General features: G+C 40.3%; 1 protein-coding gene across 1 annotated transcript in view; it reads right to left on the bottom strand.

Annotated features, from left to right (window-relative positions):
- Nucleotides 1-7,526: 7,526 nt before the first annotated feature.
- The window catches only part of LOC131971647 (PDZ domain-containing protein 4-like), a 68,973-nt gene continuing 61,099 nt past the window's right edge, over nucleotides 7,527-15,400 (bottom strand). Inside the window, exons 16-17 of the mRNA XM_059333180.1 lie at nucleotides 12,711-12,823; nucleotides 7,527-9,593 (exon numbers count right to left, since the gene is read on the bottom strand). Coding sequence (XP_059189163.1) covers nucleotides 9,377-9,593; nucleotides 12,711-12,823 — 330 coding nt within the window. The 3' untranslated portion in view covers nucleotides 7,527-9,376. The remainder of the gene's footprint in view (nucleotides 9,594-12,710; nucleotides 12,824-15,400) is intronic.

The following is a 15,400-nucleotide window of genomic DNA, read 5'->3' as shown; positions in this document are numbered from 1 at the left end:
TTTGCGATGCATCTTCACCAATCCAAGGTTACCATCCTTACTCTGTTGCTGCCTGAGCTCGAGGACTTTGAGCACTGCCTTGTAGCCATGTGCCTTGGCTGTGGTGCCTCAGTTGCAGTTTCACAGTATCTCTCATATAGCACATCAAGAGTGTTGGTACCTATCAGCATGAGTGAGTCAGAGTCAGCACGAACATCTGGAACCACCAAAGCAAGTGTTGGCACCTCAATCTCCACTCCCAAGAACTCTTTGGGGAAAGTGATACTCAGCTCAATGTATCCAAGGTAAGGTACACACTGGCCGTTGGCTCCTTGAACTTCAAGTAAGTCGAACAGTGGTTTGATTTCTTGTTTAGAAAGGTGTTGCTGATAGAAGGACTGGGGGACCGTAGTAACTTGGGAGCCCGTGTCCAGTAAGGAGGTTGTGGAACTCCCCTCCACTTCCACTCGTGCTGTGCTCTTTGTGCCGACTAAGCCCTTAGGCAACTTAAAGGAACGACCTCTTATGCAAGACTGTTTTAGCATGGCACGTTGTTTGGATTCAGTGGGACATGGTTGATCAGTTCTTGTCTGTCCCTCGACAGGAACTGGACTCAGTTTAAAGGAGAAGTGGGGGTGTTCTGTGCCTCCCACAACTGCTGTCGTTGTTTGAGTTCTTTTCTTTTTGCCGCTACCAGGGCAGGGTTGGCATCCGATTCACAGGTGGCAACGATGTGCCCATCCTCCCCACAGCGAAAGCAGTACCAAGGTTTTGGCTTGGAAGTTGCACTCCTATGAGAAGGCAGGTTGGTTTCTGTGGTTGCATGGTCAGGTTTTTGTGTATTCGTCATTTTCAATGTTTCTCTTTTGGGAGATGCTGCTTTTTTCTTTTTCATGAGGGATGTTAGCTGACTTTTCAGGTCTGCAACTTGTTTCCTTAACTCATGTATGCTACTAGCTTCAGACTCGACTTGGGTCTGACTGCAATTACACACAGCTTGCACGTGGGACACAGCTTTCTGTTTTGTGGTACCCAAGTGTTGTTTCATTCTCATGACCTTGGCTTCTTGCCTATCCTCTTCAGTGCGTAGAAGCATTAAAAGCTCAGCAAATGATGGGGGGTTCTGTTTTTTGTGTTCTAAGTGGAGATCGGCAAGCAGGACGTTGTCCCAACAGCCCCTGCAAAACTGTCGGATTAGGTGTTTATCTGCATCCTGGGCTGGGACACCCTCTCTGCGCACAGCGTTGCCCAGGGCAACCTGAAGGCGCTGCAGGTAGGCAGATGGCTTTTCTCCAGAGTCCTGAAATGTGTTCATGAACCGTACAAACAGTTCTTCCCCATCTTCAACTGTGGCGAATGCAGAGTCCAACAGCTGCAAATAGGTCGTAGGGAGTGCTTCAGGACCAAGATGCCTGATGACATCAAAAGCTGGAACAAGAAGACTCTCAAGGATTTTACGAGTTTTCTCAAGGTCAGAGACAGAAACATCTTTCATCATCAAATCAACATGGGACCTCCAAGTGTCGTAGTCAACCTCACTGTGTGGTCGAGGGGTCTTCCCAGAGAAGGCTCTCAACCTCAAGGTAGAATGAGAGTGTGAGGGTCTGTCTTCACTCCTCACAATATGCTCCACCAGTATCTTTTGCACCTCAGGTGGGTTGAGCTCACTGGGACTTAGAGTCATGTGTGTCTTTGAGTTAAAGGAGGGGGCAGTTGTTCTCTGATTAAGATCAGGAAGACCGAGCTCAATGGGAGGGGAATCACCAACCAACAGCTGTGATGTAATGTCATGCTGGCTGGGTTCTGCAGCTTGTTCAGCTTCTTTGGAGTGTTGGGGGGAAGTAACGAGCTCACTGGGTTCAGCGGCCTCAATGGATTCTCCTATTTGTGACATTACCTCCTTTAACACCTCCTCGAAATCCTTTCCACTGAGCTTGGCGATTCCTTTCAGCTTGTCAAGGTAAACTTGTGTGACATCACTGCCTACCTTTTGTGTGTAGACACTCGCCAGGGCTCGTACACGATAGGTAATACCAGGACTGCTTGTCAATGAGTGAGTATACGGCAAAAGAGGTTCTAATGTTTGTACAGCAGTGCCATGGTTATACTCTACTATCAGGTTTGTATGAAACTCTGTAGTTGGATCATCTATCTTTACAGTCCTTTTAAATGAACCATATCTTTTCAAAAAGTCAAGAACCTCTTCGTCTTTTTCTGATTCTGTCAACCCACACACTAAAACTGCATTTGGAACCTTGATGCCCAAATTATCAATGATATCCATTTCTAGTGATGGGTGTTATCATGAAATAAAAAATGAAATGTTTATTCCAGGTGATCGTTTGACAATAAACTAGGCTCCTGGCTGGCTCGCCACTTTATTATGTAACCCTTTTGATAAGAAAAGAGGACAATAATACAAAATAATAACTAGATTCAATGACCAGTAAAATCAGAAGTTTCTAAGTCGACTATGGAGCCCAGGATGAATCAAACGACACGCAGGAATGACACAACTCAGTAGTTTCTTTTTAAGAAATAGCAGCACTTCCCTATTTATTCAAGATGGGAAAGCTGTAAAAACACATTAATTAACAAATAACAACTCTTACCCGGGTAAGTATGAAAAATAAAAAACAAAATAAAGTTTTGCAGCTGCGTTTCTATATTGTTCAGTTCAACCTTTTTTTCGATCTCAGTTCAATCACTCCGTGGGTGGTGTGTATGTATGTGTAAAAGTGACAAAAAGGATTCAGGTTCCGCGGCGTCGACTCTTCAATTTATCCTCCGGGTTTTGGCTCGCCATCCACATCCACTGGCTCCAATATCCTGGTAGGTCCAATTCTCAGGGTATCCAAAAACCTGACCTACAATAAGTAGGATCAGATACTCTTAATCTCAATTTTCAAAAATGAATTATAAACCATAAATCATGTTAAATCCAAAAACTTCATCAATAGAGGATGACTATTTTTACTTAAATTTACTATTGCAATACAACATCACAATATTCAGTACTAAAATAACTCTCAAAACATCAAATCATGTTATTGCAATAATCTTCCTCATTTCAACTGTCAAAATATTCTGTACTTATTACATAGTAATTAGCACATTAATTAGAACAATATCAATTATCAAAATGAAAATATATAATGTGCACAGCTAATAAAATATGACTAAATGTGCTCAGGGTGCACAAATAAGTTGATAAACACACACAACATAGTTCACTGTGCAACAAAAGAAACAACAACCATCTCACATTGCACCTTTAAAATATAAGATCAGTGTTTCAGCAGTGCAGCAGTGTGTCTCTCTCTCACACTAATCAGCACCGGAGTCTAATGCTCCGACGTTAGCACGTATGCTAGCGGGTTAGCGCATGGCGTTAGCTTTTATCATTTAGCACACCAAGACGGTTGCTCACCGATGCGTTTCTCTTCCCGAGAGGTTCCTCCACTGCGCTCACACAGGTCCTGGTCGTCCCGGGAGATTTCGCTGATGGTTTTATTCGAGTTTTATCCACTTTTATGATTTAGTTTCTTCCACGGTGAATGTTGTCTTTTCGATGCGGCTAGCTCTCGCTCCTTCCAGCAGCTTCAGAGGAAGTGAACCTGCACCGATCAGGTCAATAGGCGGGCTTGCTTTCTGATTGGATGACAGACCGTGTCCTACTCTTCTCTCCTTCAAACTAAAACTCTTTATTTACTTGAGTATTTTATTACGGCTCTATCACTCCTTTTAGATTAACATCTGTTTTTAATTAACCAAACATAGTATTTATGAATTGATTTTTAACCATGAATTTCACTTTTCTTAATAAACATCTTTGTCTTGCAATGAACTAATTTAGTGCTTTTAATACAGATTTTTAACCTGGGTTACACAGTCATCTGTTGTTCACTGTTGCAGTAAAATAAAGAACATAAAAATCACAGTAGGACTGTACTGCGTTTGGGTCTTCCTGATTTGTGACAAGCTTAGCATAATATAGGGCTGTACAGTACTTATAGCTACATCCATGAATCCCACATCGGCTGGCTATTTGCTAATATTCTATCAAAATTTCATTATAACTACTAAAATAAATGATCATGTTATGTTTCCAATTAATTAAGTGGTGTAAAAGTAGAGTCTAACTTCTTATCTTTCAACCAGGAGAGGCTGTTTACACAGAGCAGAGAGGAGAGGACAGGAGAGGCTATTCACACAGAGCAGAGAGGAGAGGACTGATTTCTGTCATTCTGTGTTATTCTGCACAAAGACATGTTTGAGTTGCTCTGATTGTGCTGATTCCACAGAGCTGCAGGACTTGTATATTTATAGAGATTTTATATATTGCAGAGAAACACAAGGACACAGAGGAAAAAGAGCAAAAAAATGCTGAGAAACAGCTTGTTGGGGTTCAGAGAGCTAAAATGTTACCGGGGCTGGAGGCTTTAAGAGCCCCGACTCTAACAGGTTGAAGGATTCTTCGTACACTCTTGGAGGCGAGAACGAGAATTCAAGGTGATGGTGTGTGTTTTTGTTCACTGTGATGGTGAAGTATTCCTTTAACATAATGCTTATCTCAACATCTGACCACAAACGTCTTTTTGCCGAGATTACACTTTCATGATTCTTTTAATTTTTTTCCCTTTAGTGGGGCGGATTAGCTCAATATTTTACAACAATCGTTCACTTTGTGATAAAAGCATGAAATTTGGTAGATGTGTTGGTGAATATGTTTCGAACAAATCTGGATATTGGGCCACCTCAAAAGCGCCCCCTAGTGGCCGTGGCAGGCATTTGTTATACGAATAAATCAATGATGAATAAAAACTGCCCTTTTAATAATACCAACTGGTGATGAATTGTATATTGTTGGAAAGCCTGATTAGTCACCTTTACAACGAGGTACAGCTTGTAAGGATCGTGCATTCATGGAATGAGCAACGGGGCTAAACGTGTGCGTAGCACCCCCCAAAAATGTGCATCCCCTGTGTAGTGGGGTGGATTAGCTGAACAATCGTTCATTTTGTGATAAAAGCATCAAATTTGGTACACTCATTGCTGAATACATGTTTAATGAATCTGGATATTGGGCCATCGCAAAAAAAATTCTGATGGCTGTGGCAGCCATTTTTTAAAATGGCCGCCGGTGGCTACTGGCGAGGAATGCTTTGCCTACCCTACAGCTGCTGTTTCATGTTTTCAGCACCACAAATATAATTTAGAGACATGTTAAAGTGACAAAAGCTTTATTACAGTCTAATAGAAAAGAACATTAACTTTGTATAACATTTTATTAGATCTTGATATTCCCATTCACAGGCTACGGCCTCCTCTTTGGCTTGTATTCTTCTGTTGCTCCTTAAAAAGAAAAAATAATTTTCAATATTGTATGACCTGCAACAATAAAAACAAAACACATTTAGACAGAGAAAAAAATCATACATTTTAAAAATTCTACTAGGGTTACTTGTAGCAGGTTACTCTTTCTGGCAAAATCCTTGTACTGAGGTGTGTGACTTAGTCAGGCGGCTTAGCCAAATAAAGGGGACACGCCGGACAAGAGTACCACATTTTTTCCACATACTCTCTATCATTATAGGTTTCAATTTTTAGTAGGAGCCACTTCATCAAGACTGCGGTGATGGCAGCCATATAAAGTCTATGAGAAATGCTATATCTTCCAAGCCACTTAGAAGGTCAATTGGTGTCAAAATATACATTTTCTGGGTCCAGGAATCATTTAAAGCTATTGAGAATATCACTAGATGATTATTTGATCAAATAGATATGTTCATTTTCACTCAGACTGGGCAACTCGCTTCAAGTGCTGCAGCAGGGAATCCTGAGTTGAAACTGTTTGGAATCAATGTTCACGGGAAAGTGTGGATTAGCTGCCATGTACACTGCTCAAAAAAATCAAGGGTACGCTTTCATCTCATGTCAGATCTTGATCAACAAATTATTTACAGTGAGTCATCCAGTGATATTCTCAATAGCTTTAAATGATTCTTTGACCCAGAAAATGTATATTTTGACACCAAGATTGACCTTCTAAGTGGCTTGGAAGATATATTGGTTCTCATAGACTTATGGCTTATATGGCTGCCGTCTCCTATCTGCAATCTTGATGAAGTGGCTCCTACCAAAAGTTGAAACCTTTGGTGATAGAGAGCATGTGGAAAAATGTTGGTGCTTTTGTCCGGCGAGTCCCCTTTCTTCTCAAATCTGGTCCTAAGCCGCCTGACTAACTGTGATGGAGTTATAAAATACATTTAAAAAAAAGAAAAAAAGAATCACATGGGCAAAGGAGACATATTACATATAGTGTGTGTGTGTGTGTGTGTGTGTGTGCAGAGAGGGATGTCCACATTCCACAGGACATAATTTAACAGTGTCTTATTAAGCTTTCACACCCAACAGCCACTGATACATGTTCCAAGCTAACTAGCTAGCTTAAGTACCTAATTTTGCTATCTTGCTAATTTACTTTTCCGCCAAGGCCCATGATGATTGTTTTTCTCTTTAGCCTTTATGATGTTCATAGCATATTTTATTCATAATTATAACAGGTGAAATAAAATATTTAGACATACCTTGATGGACAGTCCACTGCACTGCTTGTCCCAGGAAGCAAATGCTAGCTAGCTCATTTGCTAGCTAGCTCGGTGGCTAGCCCGATTGTGGTGGGGCAGGAAAAATAACTGAAAGAGTGTCTAACTGGATTTTTGTTAATTTAATATGTGTATTTACATTTTTTGATTTACGTTTGTATATTTAGTTTAAATTTTTTTAATATTTTAAGAAATAATTTAAATATTTTTTGTAATTTTAACCAAGAAAATGACTGCTATGGCCACTAGGGGGCGAATTTGCGATGGCCTAAGATTCAGATTTGTTTGAAACATATCCACCAACATATCCACCAAATTGTGTGCTTCTATCACAAAATAAACAATTCTTGTGATTTATTGAGCTAATCCGCCCCACAGGGGATGCACATTTTTGGGGGGTGCTACCCACACGTTTAGCCCCATTGCTCATTCCATGAATGCACGATCCTTACAAGCTGTACCTCGTTGTAAAGGTGACTAATCAGGCTTTCCAACAATATACAATTCATCACCAGTTGGTATTATTAAAAGGGCAGTTTTTATTCATCATTGATTTATTTGTATAACAAATGCCTGTCACGGCCACTAGGGAGCGCTTTTGAGGTGGCCCAATATCCAGATTTGTTTGAAACATATTCACCAACACATCTACCAAATTTCATGCTTTTATCACAAAGTGAACGATTGTTTAGCTAATCCGCCCCACTACTTGGCTATGTCTCCAAGTTCCCTTTTCTTAGAAAATTCAGTTCTTTCAGTTTCTGCACATCTGTTCCTCTTATTTCCAGTAATATAAGGTCATGTGATTTCTTTCAGAGATTTTGTCTGTAAACTGATAAAAAAAATGCAATTTACTGCTGCATTTATTCTCATAGAGCACCGTTCAGCCTGCAAAGGATATTTGAGAGTCAAAGAAACACAAGAAACACTTGATACATATTATTTCACTTAATTTTAATGGAATTTACTTTTTTTGCACTTTCACTACTAAATATGTCTGCACAAGTCTTTGTACACTACACCACTTTAGATTTAAGAATTATGTCCAATAATCCACAACGTTCAATACTTAATTCATGCATTTCATTACTCAGTATTAATATCTGATCTTACACAGGTCTGACACCACCAGCCCTCTGAGCCCAACAAAACATGTAGTCGTCTTATTATAAATAATTTAAAATTCACTGTATTCAGGGTTAAAAACACTAAAGTGATTAATTCTGAAATACACCGAAGAGGATCAGGGCCAAATAGGAGGAAAAAATCATTCTGCAGTTCAAGAATAAAGTTGAAATGAGGAGAATAAAGTGACTTTCTGTGTTGCTCAACATGTTCACAGGTTCAATCAGTCATCAGAGGAACTTTGTTCCTATCAACAGTTTCTGCAGCTACAACCTGATTCTCATTATGTCAGAAAATGAGCAATAACCTCAATATTTAAGGTGCAGCAGAACTAAAATCAGAGACACAATAATGAGATATTTTTTGGTTGAAGCTGCTACAACTATTGTTTTATAATAATCTGCTTTGATGTCATTTATGTGAATATTTTAGACAAATATTGAGGAGAATCGGGTTTAGTTCGCAGTTGATTTCACCAACTCATAAACTGACTTTATTCTCCTCATTTGACTTTTTTCTCGAAGTGCATAATTAATTTATTTCCCCATCCTCTCATGATTTTGTTCTCCTGCCTTGTCCTGATCCTCTTCTGTCCAAATAAGAGACAAATAGTGAAAATAGAATGCAATCTCAGCGTTCATGATTAATAACAAAAAGCAGACAAGGAGTGAAAACAAATCTTCAGATCACTGAGATCTGACAGCCACATATTACAGAGTGGACTTTCCCTTTCCGTACTTTACGACTATTTTGTCCTGTCTGATCTCACAAAATATCGTCACTTGATGACTTCTGAACCAGGATCCCTGGAGCTGTTTTATAACTTCTGTGTCTCACATCATCCTCCTAACTACTTCACTCACCAGCATTTACATCATTTATTTCCTCTTTAAACTGTCTTTTAGAGCCGAACCAGGAAGGTTTCTGCCCTGAACCTAGCTCACTACTTTTGTAGCATAAATTCAAAGAAACTGCAGCTTTTTTCCAGCAGTGAACCGTACGTGGGTGTTAAGAAGTCGTGGTCATTTCACGTAATTTTGTGATCTCAGGTTGATTTTGTCAAAGTGATTCTGCACCATAAATATCTGTACATTCATTGTCCCTGGAGAATAAACACACAAAATCTCTCTGAATCCTCTAAAACATTTCTTTTTTTAAAAAATACGAAAACTTAAAGGTTTTTAATTCTATCTATCAGCTGCAGGTGATGTGGAGGAGCAGAAGGACAGAGAGCTCATCATCTCTCTCTCTCCAGAGTTCATAAACGCTCACACATATATGTTTTGCATCTCTCTGTGTCTTTCCTTTGGACTTTATGTGCAGCTGCAGCAGGTGAACAAACAGAAGAGTCTCTCCTGAAGCAGAACTTTTACATCAGGACCAGGTTCTCTTCATGTCTCAATCAGGATCTGATCTTTAAAACTGGACTCTTCAGGTGAAAATGCAGTTTTTAGGGATTATTCCTGAATTCTTTTAAGTCTTCTGCTGCTTGCCCAACCTTTCAGAGTCACTTTTCCTTTTCCTCCTCCTCTTTCTTGTATTGGACTGTAAAATGGAACAATTCTAAATGTTTTCTCTCCCTTGTCAAGTCTTCTTCTCTCTCCTCCATCCAGCTCAGAGACAGCCGAAGGTCTCGTCTTGTTTTGTCCCCGTCTGTCTTCAGGTCACACCGTTGTCACTGACAGCAGAGGGTTGTAGATCTTCTTCCCGTCGGGCGACCTGGAGCCGTGAGCCAGCAGCTCCTGGATGGTGATCCAGTTGTCGAGGATGCGGCGGTTCCTCCTCTTGGTGATCTTCTTCTGGCTCAGCAGCAGGATGTTGTTGCTGGGCTGAAGCAGGGACGCCCGCAGCTCCTCAGCGCCGCCTGTTGAGGACGTGTCCCTGCAGACAAAACCAGAGAATAACAACAATCATTTAGACTGAAGTTTGACTGTAAAGGTTTTACATATTTAGTCACATTTTAGACACAAGATGGATCTAATATTTTGGGTAAAAAGTCAAGACAATAGCCATGTTTCCTTTAGGGGTAGAGTGGCCACCGGGAAAGTCTCACGGTGCGTTCAGACCGGACGCGTAGCGAATATTTCGCGCGACAAGATTACATACAAAGTCAATGCAAACACGCGAATAGACGCGAATTTTTGCCGGCGGCGCGAATTGCGGGTTTCGCGCGACACGAATGCCGCGATTGACGCGAATGTCGCGGCGCGAATGAAACAACGCGAATTCGCGTGAGTTCAATAAATTCAACTTTGGCGAAATATTCGCGTGACGCTGTGTCGGGACAGCCTATCAGCGTTGAGATTCTGGACGACAGTGTCCGAGATACATACATGAGAGAGAGGAGAAAAGAGGCAGGAAGGAGGAGTGGGTCGGCAGGAGGGACAGGAAAAAGGTGGAAGTACTCTGCGGTCCTCTCTCCGTGCTGAGTGCGCCTCCGGATGATGTCACTCACCCAGACACGACGGCGTGTTTTCCGACGTATCTCGGACTTCCAGAGCAGGTACAGGGACGATATGCTTGTCATGGTTGATGACAGAATGAAATGGAGGCAATTATTTGGCGCTAAATAGTCTCTTTGGCGAAAATTCGCATCGCGTTTACTCGCGCGAGTGACGTGAATTAAATTCAATTCTCGCGCGTATCAACTCGCGCAAGTAACGCGACGCGAAAATTCGCTACGCGTCCGGTCTGAACACACGGTCAGGCCACACCCTCTCAGATGTCCGCTCATTCTGCATGTTTCCATTACAAAAAGGCCCCCAGAGGGATTTACGAGATTCCAGAGGTGACGTATGGTTTTCGATCACATACGCGACGGATTAAACACGGGAGATGCAACTGCGGCCACCGTCGCTAACTGTGCACAACGTCCGCCACTGATCATAAACAAACCAGTATGGCTAATTATTATGCACAGCGTCTCCGCTGATCATAAACATCGTGATTGTGAATTAACCGGCATTGCGAACTGTGCACAGAGTGTCCGGTGCTTGTTGTAAACAAACAGAGATCGCTAAGTGAACACCTCCTGCAGCAGCAGCACATACACACTGTACTGCTACAGAGCCAACTGTTAGCCTGTTAGAAATTTGCAGACTGGCCTGCTTTGTGACTGCAGCTGGGAGAGACTGCTGCAGGAGGACTCTGTTTCCATGAAGAGTCTCCAAAAGTATCCAATAACACCAGAAAAAGTCGCTGGATTTGTCGCCAGTCACTAAATATAGCAAGATAAAGTCGCTAAGTTGGCAACACTGCTTCACTGGCTTTAAGAAATGGCGTGTGTTCTTGTGCCGTCAGGTACTACGTCACATCCTGCTTAGCGTTTCGGCAAGTGAAACCTGCCTCATTCCGGGTATTGGACTGTAATGGAAACACCCTTAATAAATATTATTTTCAGGGACTTCAGGAGCTCCACATTTTAGCCCCAAAACTCACAACACATTTCTGCAAAACTGATTTTAAAACAAACCTCAGACCTGAATTATATGTTTCACATTGAATAAATGTGACAATGTGACAAACTGCAAAAAACAACTTAATATCAGATCATTTGTGTCTGTTTGAAGACGCCATCATGTTAAAATCTATGTTCAGAATAAAACAATATTTTTCAGAATGTCAGAAGTCTAACTTTAATGCAGAATAATCAGCTTTAAGTAAACATACATATATTTAATTTGTTTTATTTTTATTTCTCACAAGTTATTGAAAGTTCTTGATTTCTGTTTCTTTTCCGTTCTGCTAGATCAGCCGTGCAGCTTTTATCCTCTTTGACTTTGGTTTTTCTGTCTGAAACTGGACAGTGTACATCTAATATTAATATATTTTTTATCTTGTGCACACAGGATGGATCTAATATTTTGGGTAAAAAGTCGAGATATTAAATATTATTTTGTGGGACTTCAGGAGCTCCACATTTTAGCTCCAAACTACAGATTTCTGCAGAACTGATTCCAAAGCAAACCTCAAATCTGCATTAAATGTTTGACATTGTGTAATTGCTTGAAGTCATTTAAATCAAACTGCAAAAATATTTGCTAATATCAGAAGATGTTTGTGTTTCCTCCACCAGATCCACCATCATGTTCCTAGTCTTGTGCACGAGTTAAAATCTTCTAAATAAAACCATTATTACAGGACTCTGATTTCAATGCAGATTAATTCGTTTTGAGTAAACAGACATTAATTTAAATTCCTTTTATTTTTTATTTCTTACAAGCGATTCAAAGTTCTTGAAATCTGTTGGACTTCAGTTGAAGTTTTCTTGTTACATTTGTAGATTTTTGCACGTCTACATCAGCTGTGATTAAGACTTTTGGTTTTCTTGACAGTTGAGTGTCTAGGTTTTCACCAAATTCTATGAATGTTCTCTTCTCTTGTGTTACAGCTGTGAGCAGAGACTCGTTCCAAAAGCAGTCTGTAGTCAGCAGTGAACGGCAGCCTCCTTTCTGTGCAGAAAGCCCCCAAAAAAGATTGTGTGACAGATTTGAATCACCCAGGGATCGACTTCATGCTTAGTGTCTCCTGCAGCCTCGGATACAAAGTGAGTAAAGTTTAGAAACTGTCTGTAAAGTTGTGTGGTGTTGTTTATTTGGAGGTGTGGCCCTTTAACCCCGTGCTCAGAGCTGATGATGCAAATGAACCTGCTGCACACCGACTGGCGGCTCCATGTTTCAGTCTCACTGTTTTCCATAAATGAACACTGACCGATGGATCATTGAGGCTGCACGGCTCCGTAAGGGCACAGGGAGGTAAGAGGATTTTGTTGTTAATCTTCACATGTCATGATGTGAAACACACAAAGTAAACTCTGAACCACAAAGAAGATTATAAAACAATAGAAATGTTGCAGATAGACTCTCCTCTCTACCAACACCGCTCTGTGTTCATCAAGAGAGCCTGGAAAAAACGTATATATTCTCTGATGCCATCTGTCTGTAGAAGAACATTGGTGTAACTTCAGTCCTGTTATAAATGTGTGCTGGGCTGACCCACCTGTCCCCTCTGAGGTAGTCCAGGCGGCTCTGCATCATGAACTCTCTCCTGCGTCGGTACTCTCTGGCTCTCAGCAGCTGCTGCTTCCTCTCCTCTTTGCTCCAGTATCGGCCCTGAAACCAAACAGTCACACGCTCAGCTCCCATCAAACTGTTTATGTATCAATATGTGTTCTGAAAGAAAAAACATCATTTTCAAAATCATATTTTCTGGGGGGCTTGTATGGGGTTTTTTCTGTTCCAGATGTTGATCCAGTGAGTCAGAGTGGAAAAAAAAGATCAGGTCAGAATAAAAGAATGATACCAACCTACCTGTTTAATTAAAAAAAAAAAAGATATATTATTTTTATTGACAATAAGAATAATATTAAAGTCTGTGCAGACTCTACTTGGCTCATTTATTTTTTGGATAATTGTCATGATTATTATGAATAATAATGTTGAATGTTGACTGTGAATGCTACCTGTTTTTATTTTTTGGATTATTATTTCTAATAATAATAATGATAAAGTGTGTACCAACAAGGCTGCTTAAAAAGGTTCTACCTTTAACGGGCACTTCTTTCTTAGATGCAATCAACTTGTCATTATTAACAGGCTATGTGCCACAATCATTTAAAGTAGCTGTAATTAAACCTCTTCTCAAAAAGGTTAATTTAGATCCTGGCATTTTAGCAAACTATAGACCAATATCTAACCTCCCCTTCCTCTCTAAGATCCTGGAGAAAGCAGTCGCAAATCAGCTTTGTGATTTTCTTCAACACAATAGTCTATATGAGGACTTCCAGTCAGGATTTAGAACTCATCATAGCACAGAAACAGCATTGGTAAAAATTACAAATGACCTTTTAATTTCTTCTGATAAATCGTACTTTTTAGACCGTTTCCAGTTTGTTCATGTGAACAAAGAATCCTCCGTGCGCACTGATGTTAACCACGGTGTTCCACAGGGTTCTGTGCTTAAACCAATTTTATTCACCTTTTATATGCTCCCTCGAGGTAATATAATTAGAAAACATTCAATTAACTTTCATTGTTATGCTGATGACACTCAGTTATATATATCAATCAAGCCAGGTGAAACTGATCAGCTAGCCAAACTTAATTCATGCCTTAAAGACATAAAAACCTGTATGGTCCACAACTTCCTAATGTTAAAATCAGAAAAAACGGAAGTGATTGTGCTGGGACCCGAACACCTCCGAAACTCATTATCTAAAGACTTAATTAGCATCGATGGCATTACCCTGGCCTCCAATACCACCATAAGGAATCTCAGAGTTATCTTTGATCAGGATCTGTCATTTAACTCCCATATAAAACAAACTTCAAGGACTGAATTTTTCACCTACGTAATATTACAAAAATTAGACACATCCTGTCTCAAAAGGATGCAGAAAAATTAGTTCATGCTTTTGTTACTTCAAGGTTAGATTACTGTAATTCTTTACTGTCAGGCTGCTCCAATAAATCCCTTAAAACTCTTCAGTTGGTCCAAAATGCTGCGGCTCGTGTACTAACAAGAACCAAGAAAAGAGATCATATTTCTCCTGTTCTAGCTTCGCTGCACTGGCTCCCTGTAAAATCCAGAATTGAGTTTAAAATCCTTCTTCTTACTTACAAAGCTCTAAATGGTCAGGCACCATCATATCTTAAAGACCTCATAATGCCATATTACCCTTCTAGAGCACTACGCTCCCAAAATTCTATGTTACTTGTGGTTCCTAAAGTCCTTAAAACTAGATTGGGAGCCAGAGCCTCCAGTTATCAAGCTCCTCTCTTGTGGAATCATCTCCCAGTCTCAGTACGGGAGGCAGACACCCTCTCTTTATTCAAGAGTAAACTTAAAACTTTCCTCTTTGACAAAGCCTATAGTTAGGGCTGGCCGAGGCCTGCCTTGGACCAGCCCCTAGTTATGCCGCTATAGGCCCAATGTGTCGGGGGACACGATACACAGGGGCCCTCTTTCTCTCTCTCTGATGTCCCAATAATACATGACACAAGCTTTTATTTTCCCAGAGTACTCGCACTTTTCTCTGCTCTCTCTTCACAGGGTGTGGAGCTGTGGTCCTGCTCCATCACTCCTGCTGGTCTCACTGCCGTGGATCTGGTTCGGCCCCAAACGGGAATGCTCCCCTCTTGGTCCACTCACCATCACTACTGGCCAATGGTGGCGCATCATCACCTGCTGCTGCCCCCCCCCCCCAGAACTCCTGCTCCTCTCTCTCTCTCTCTCTCTCTCTCTCTCTCTCTCTCTCTCTCTCTCCTCTCTCTCTCTATTATTATCATTATTATTATTATTATTATTATTATTATTAATAATAATAATAATAACAATAATAACAATAATAATAATAATAATAATAATAATAAAGAGCGTGCAGACTCTACCTGTTTCAGTCAGTTTTTGGATTATTATTATTAATAGTAATAATATTAATAATAATTATAATTAAGTGTGTGCATACTCTACCTGTTATTATTATTATTATTATTATTATATATATTAATAATAATAATAATAATAATAATAATATAACTATTAAAAATAAAAAAGGGTCCAACATTTTTTTTTGGGATAAGTATGATTAATAATAATAGTGACCTGTTCAATTTCATTCAAAGGGGGCCAAACTTTTTACCCACTGAGTCAAAATTAGAGACCAATTAGAGACCAATAGTTTGAGTCCT

The sequence above is a fragment of the Centropristis striata genome, chromosome 5 (assembly GCF_030273125.1).
Source record: "Centropristis striata isolate RG_2023a ecotype Rhode Island chromosome 5, C.striata_1.0, whole genome shotgun sequence".
NCBI lineage: Eukaryota > Metazoa > Chordata > Actinopteri > Perciformes > Serranidae > Centropristis > Centropristis striata.
The sequence above is the reverse complement of the archived record's forward strand: the minus strand, read 5'-3'. Positions and strand labels throughout refer to the sequence as shown.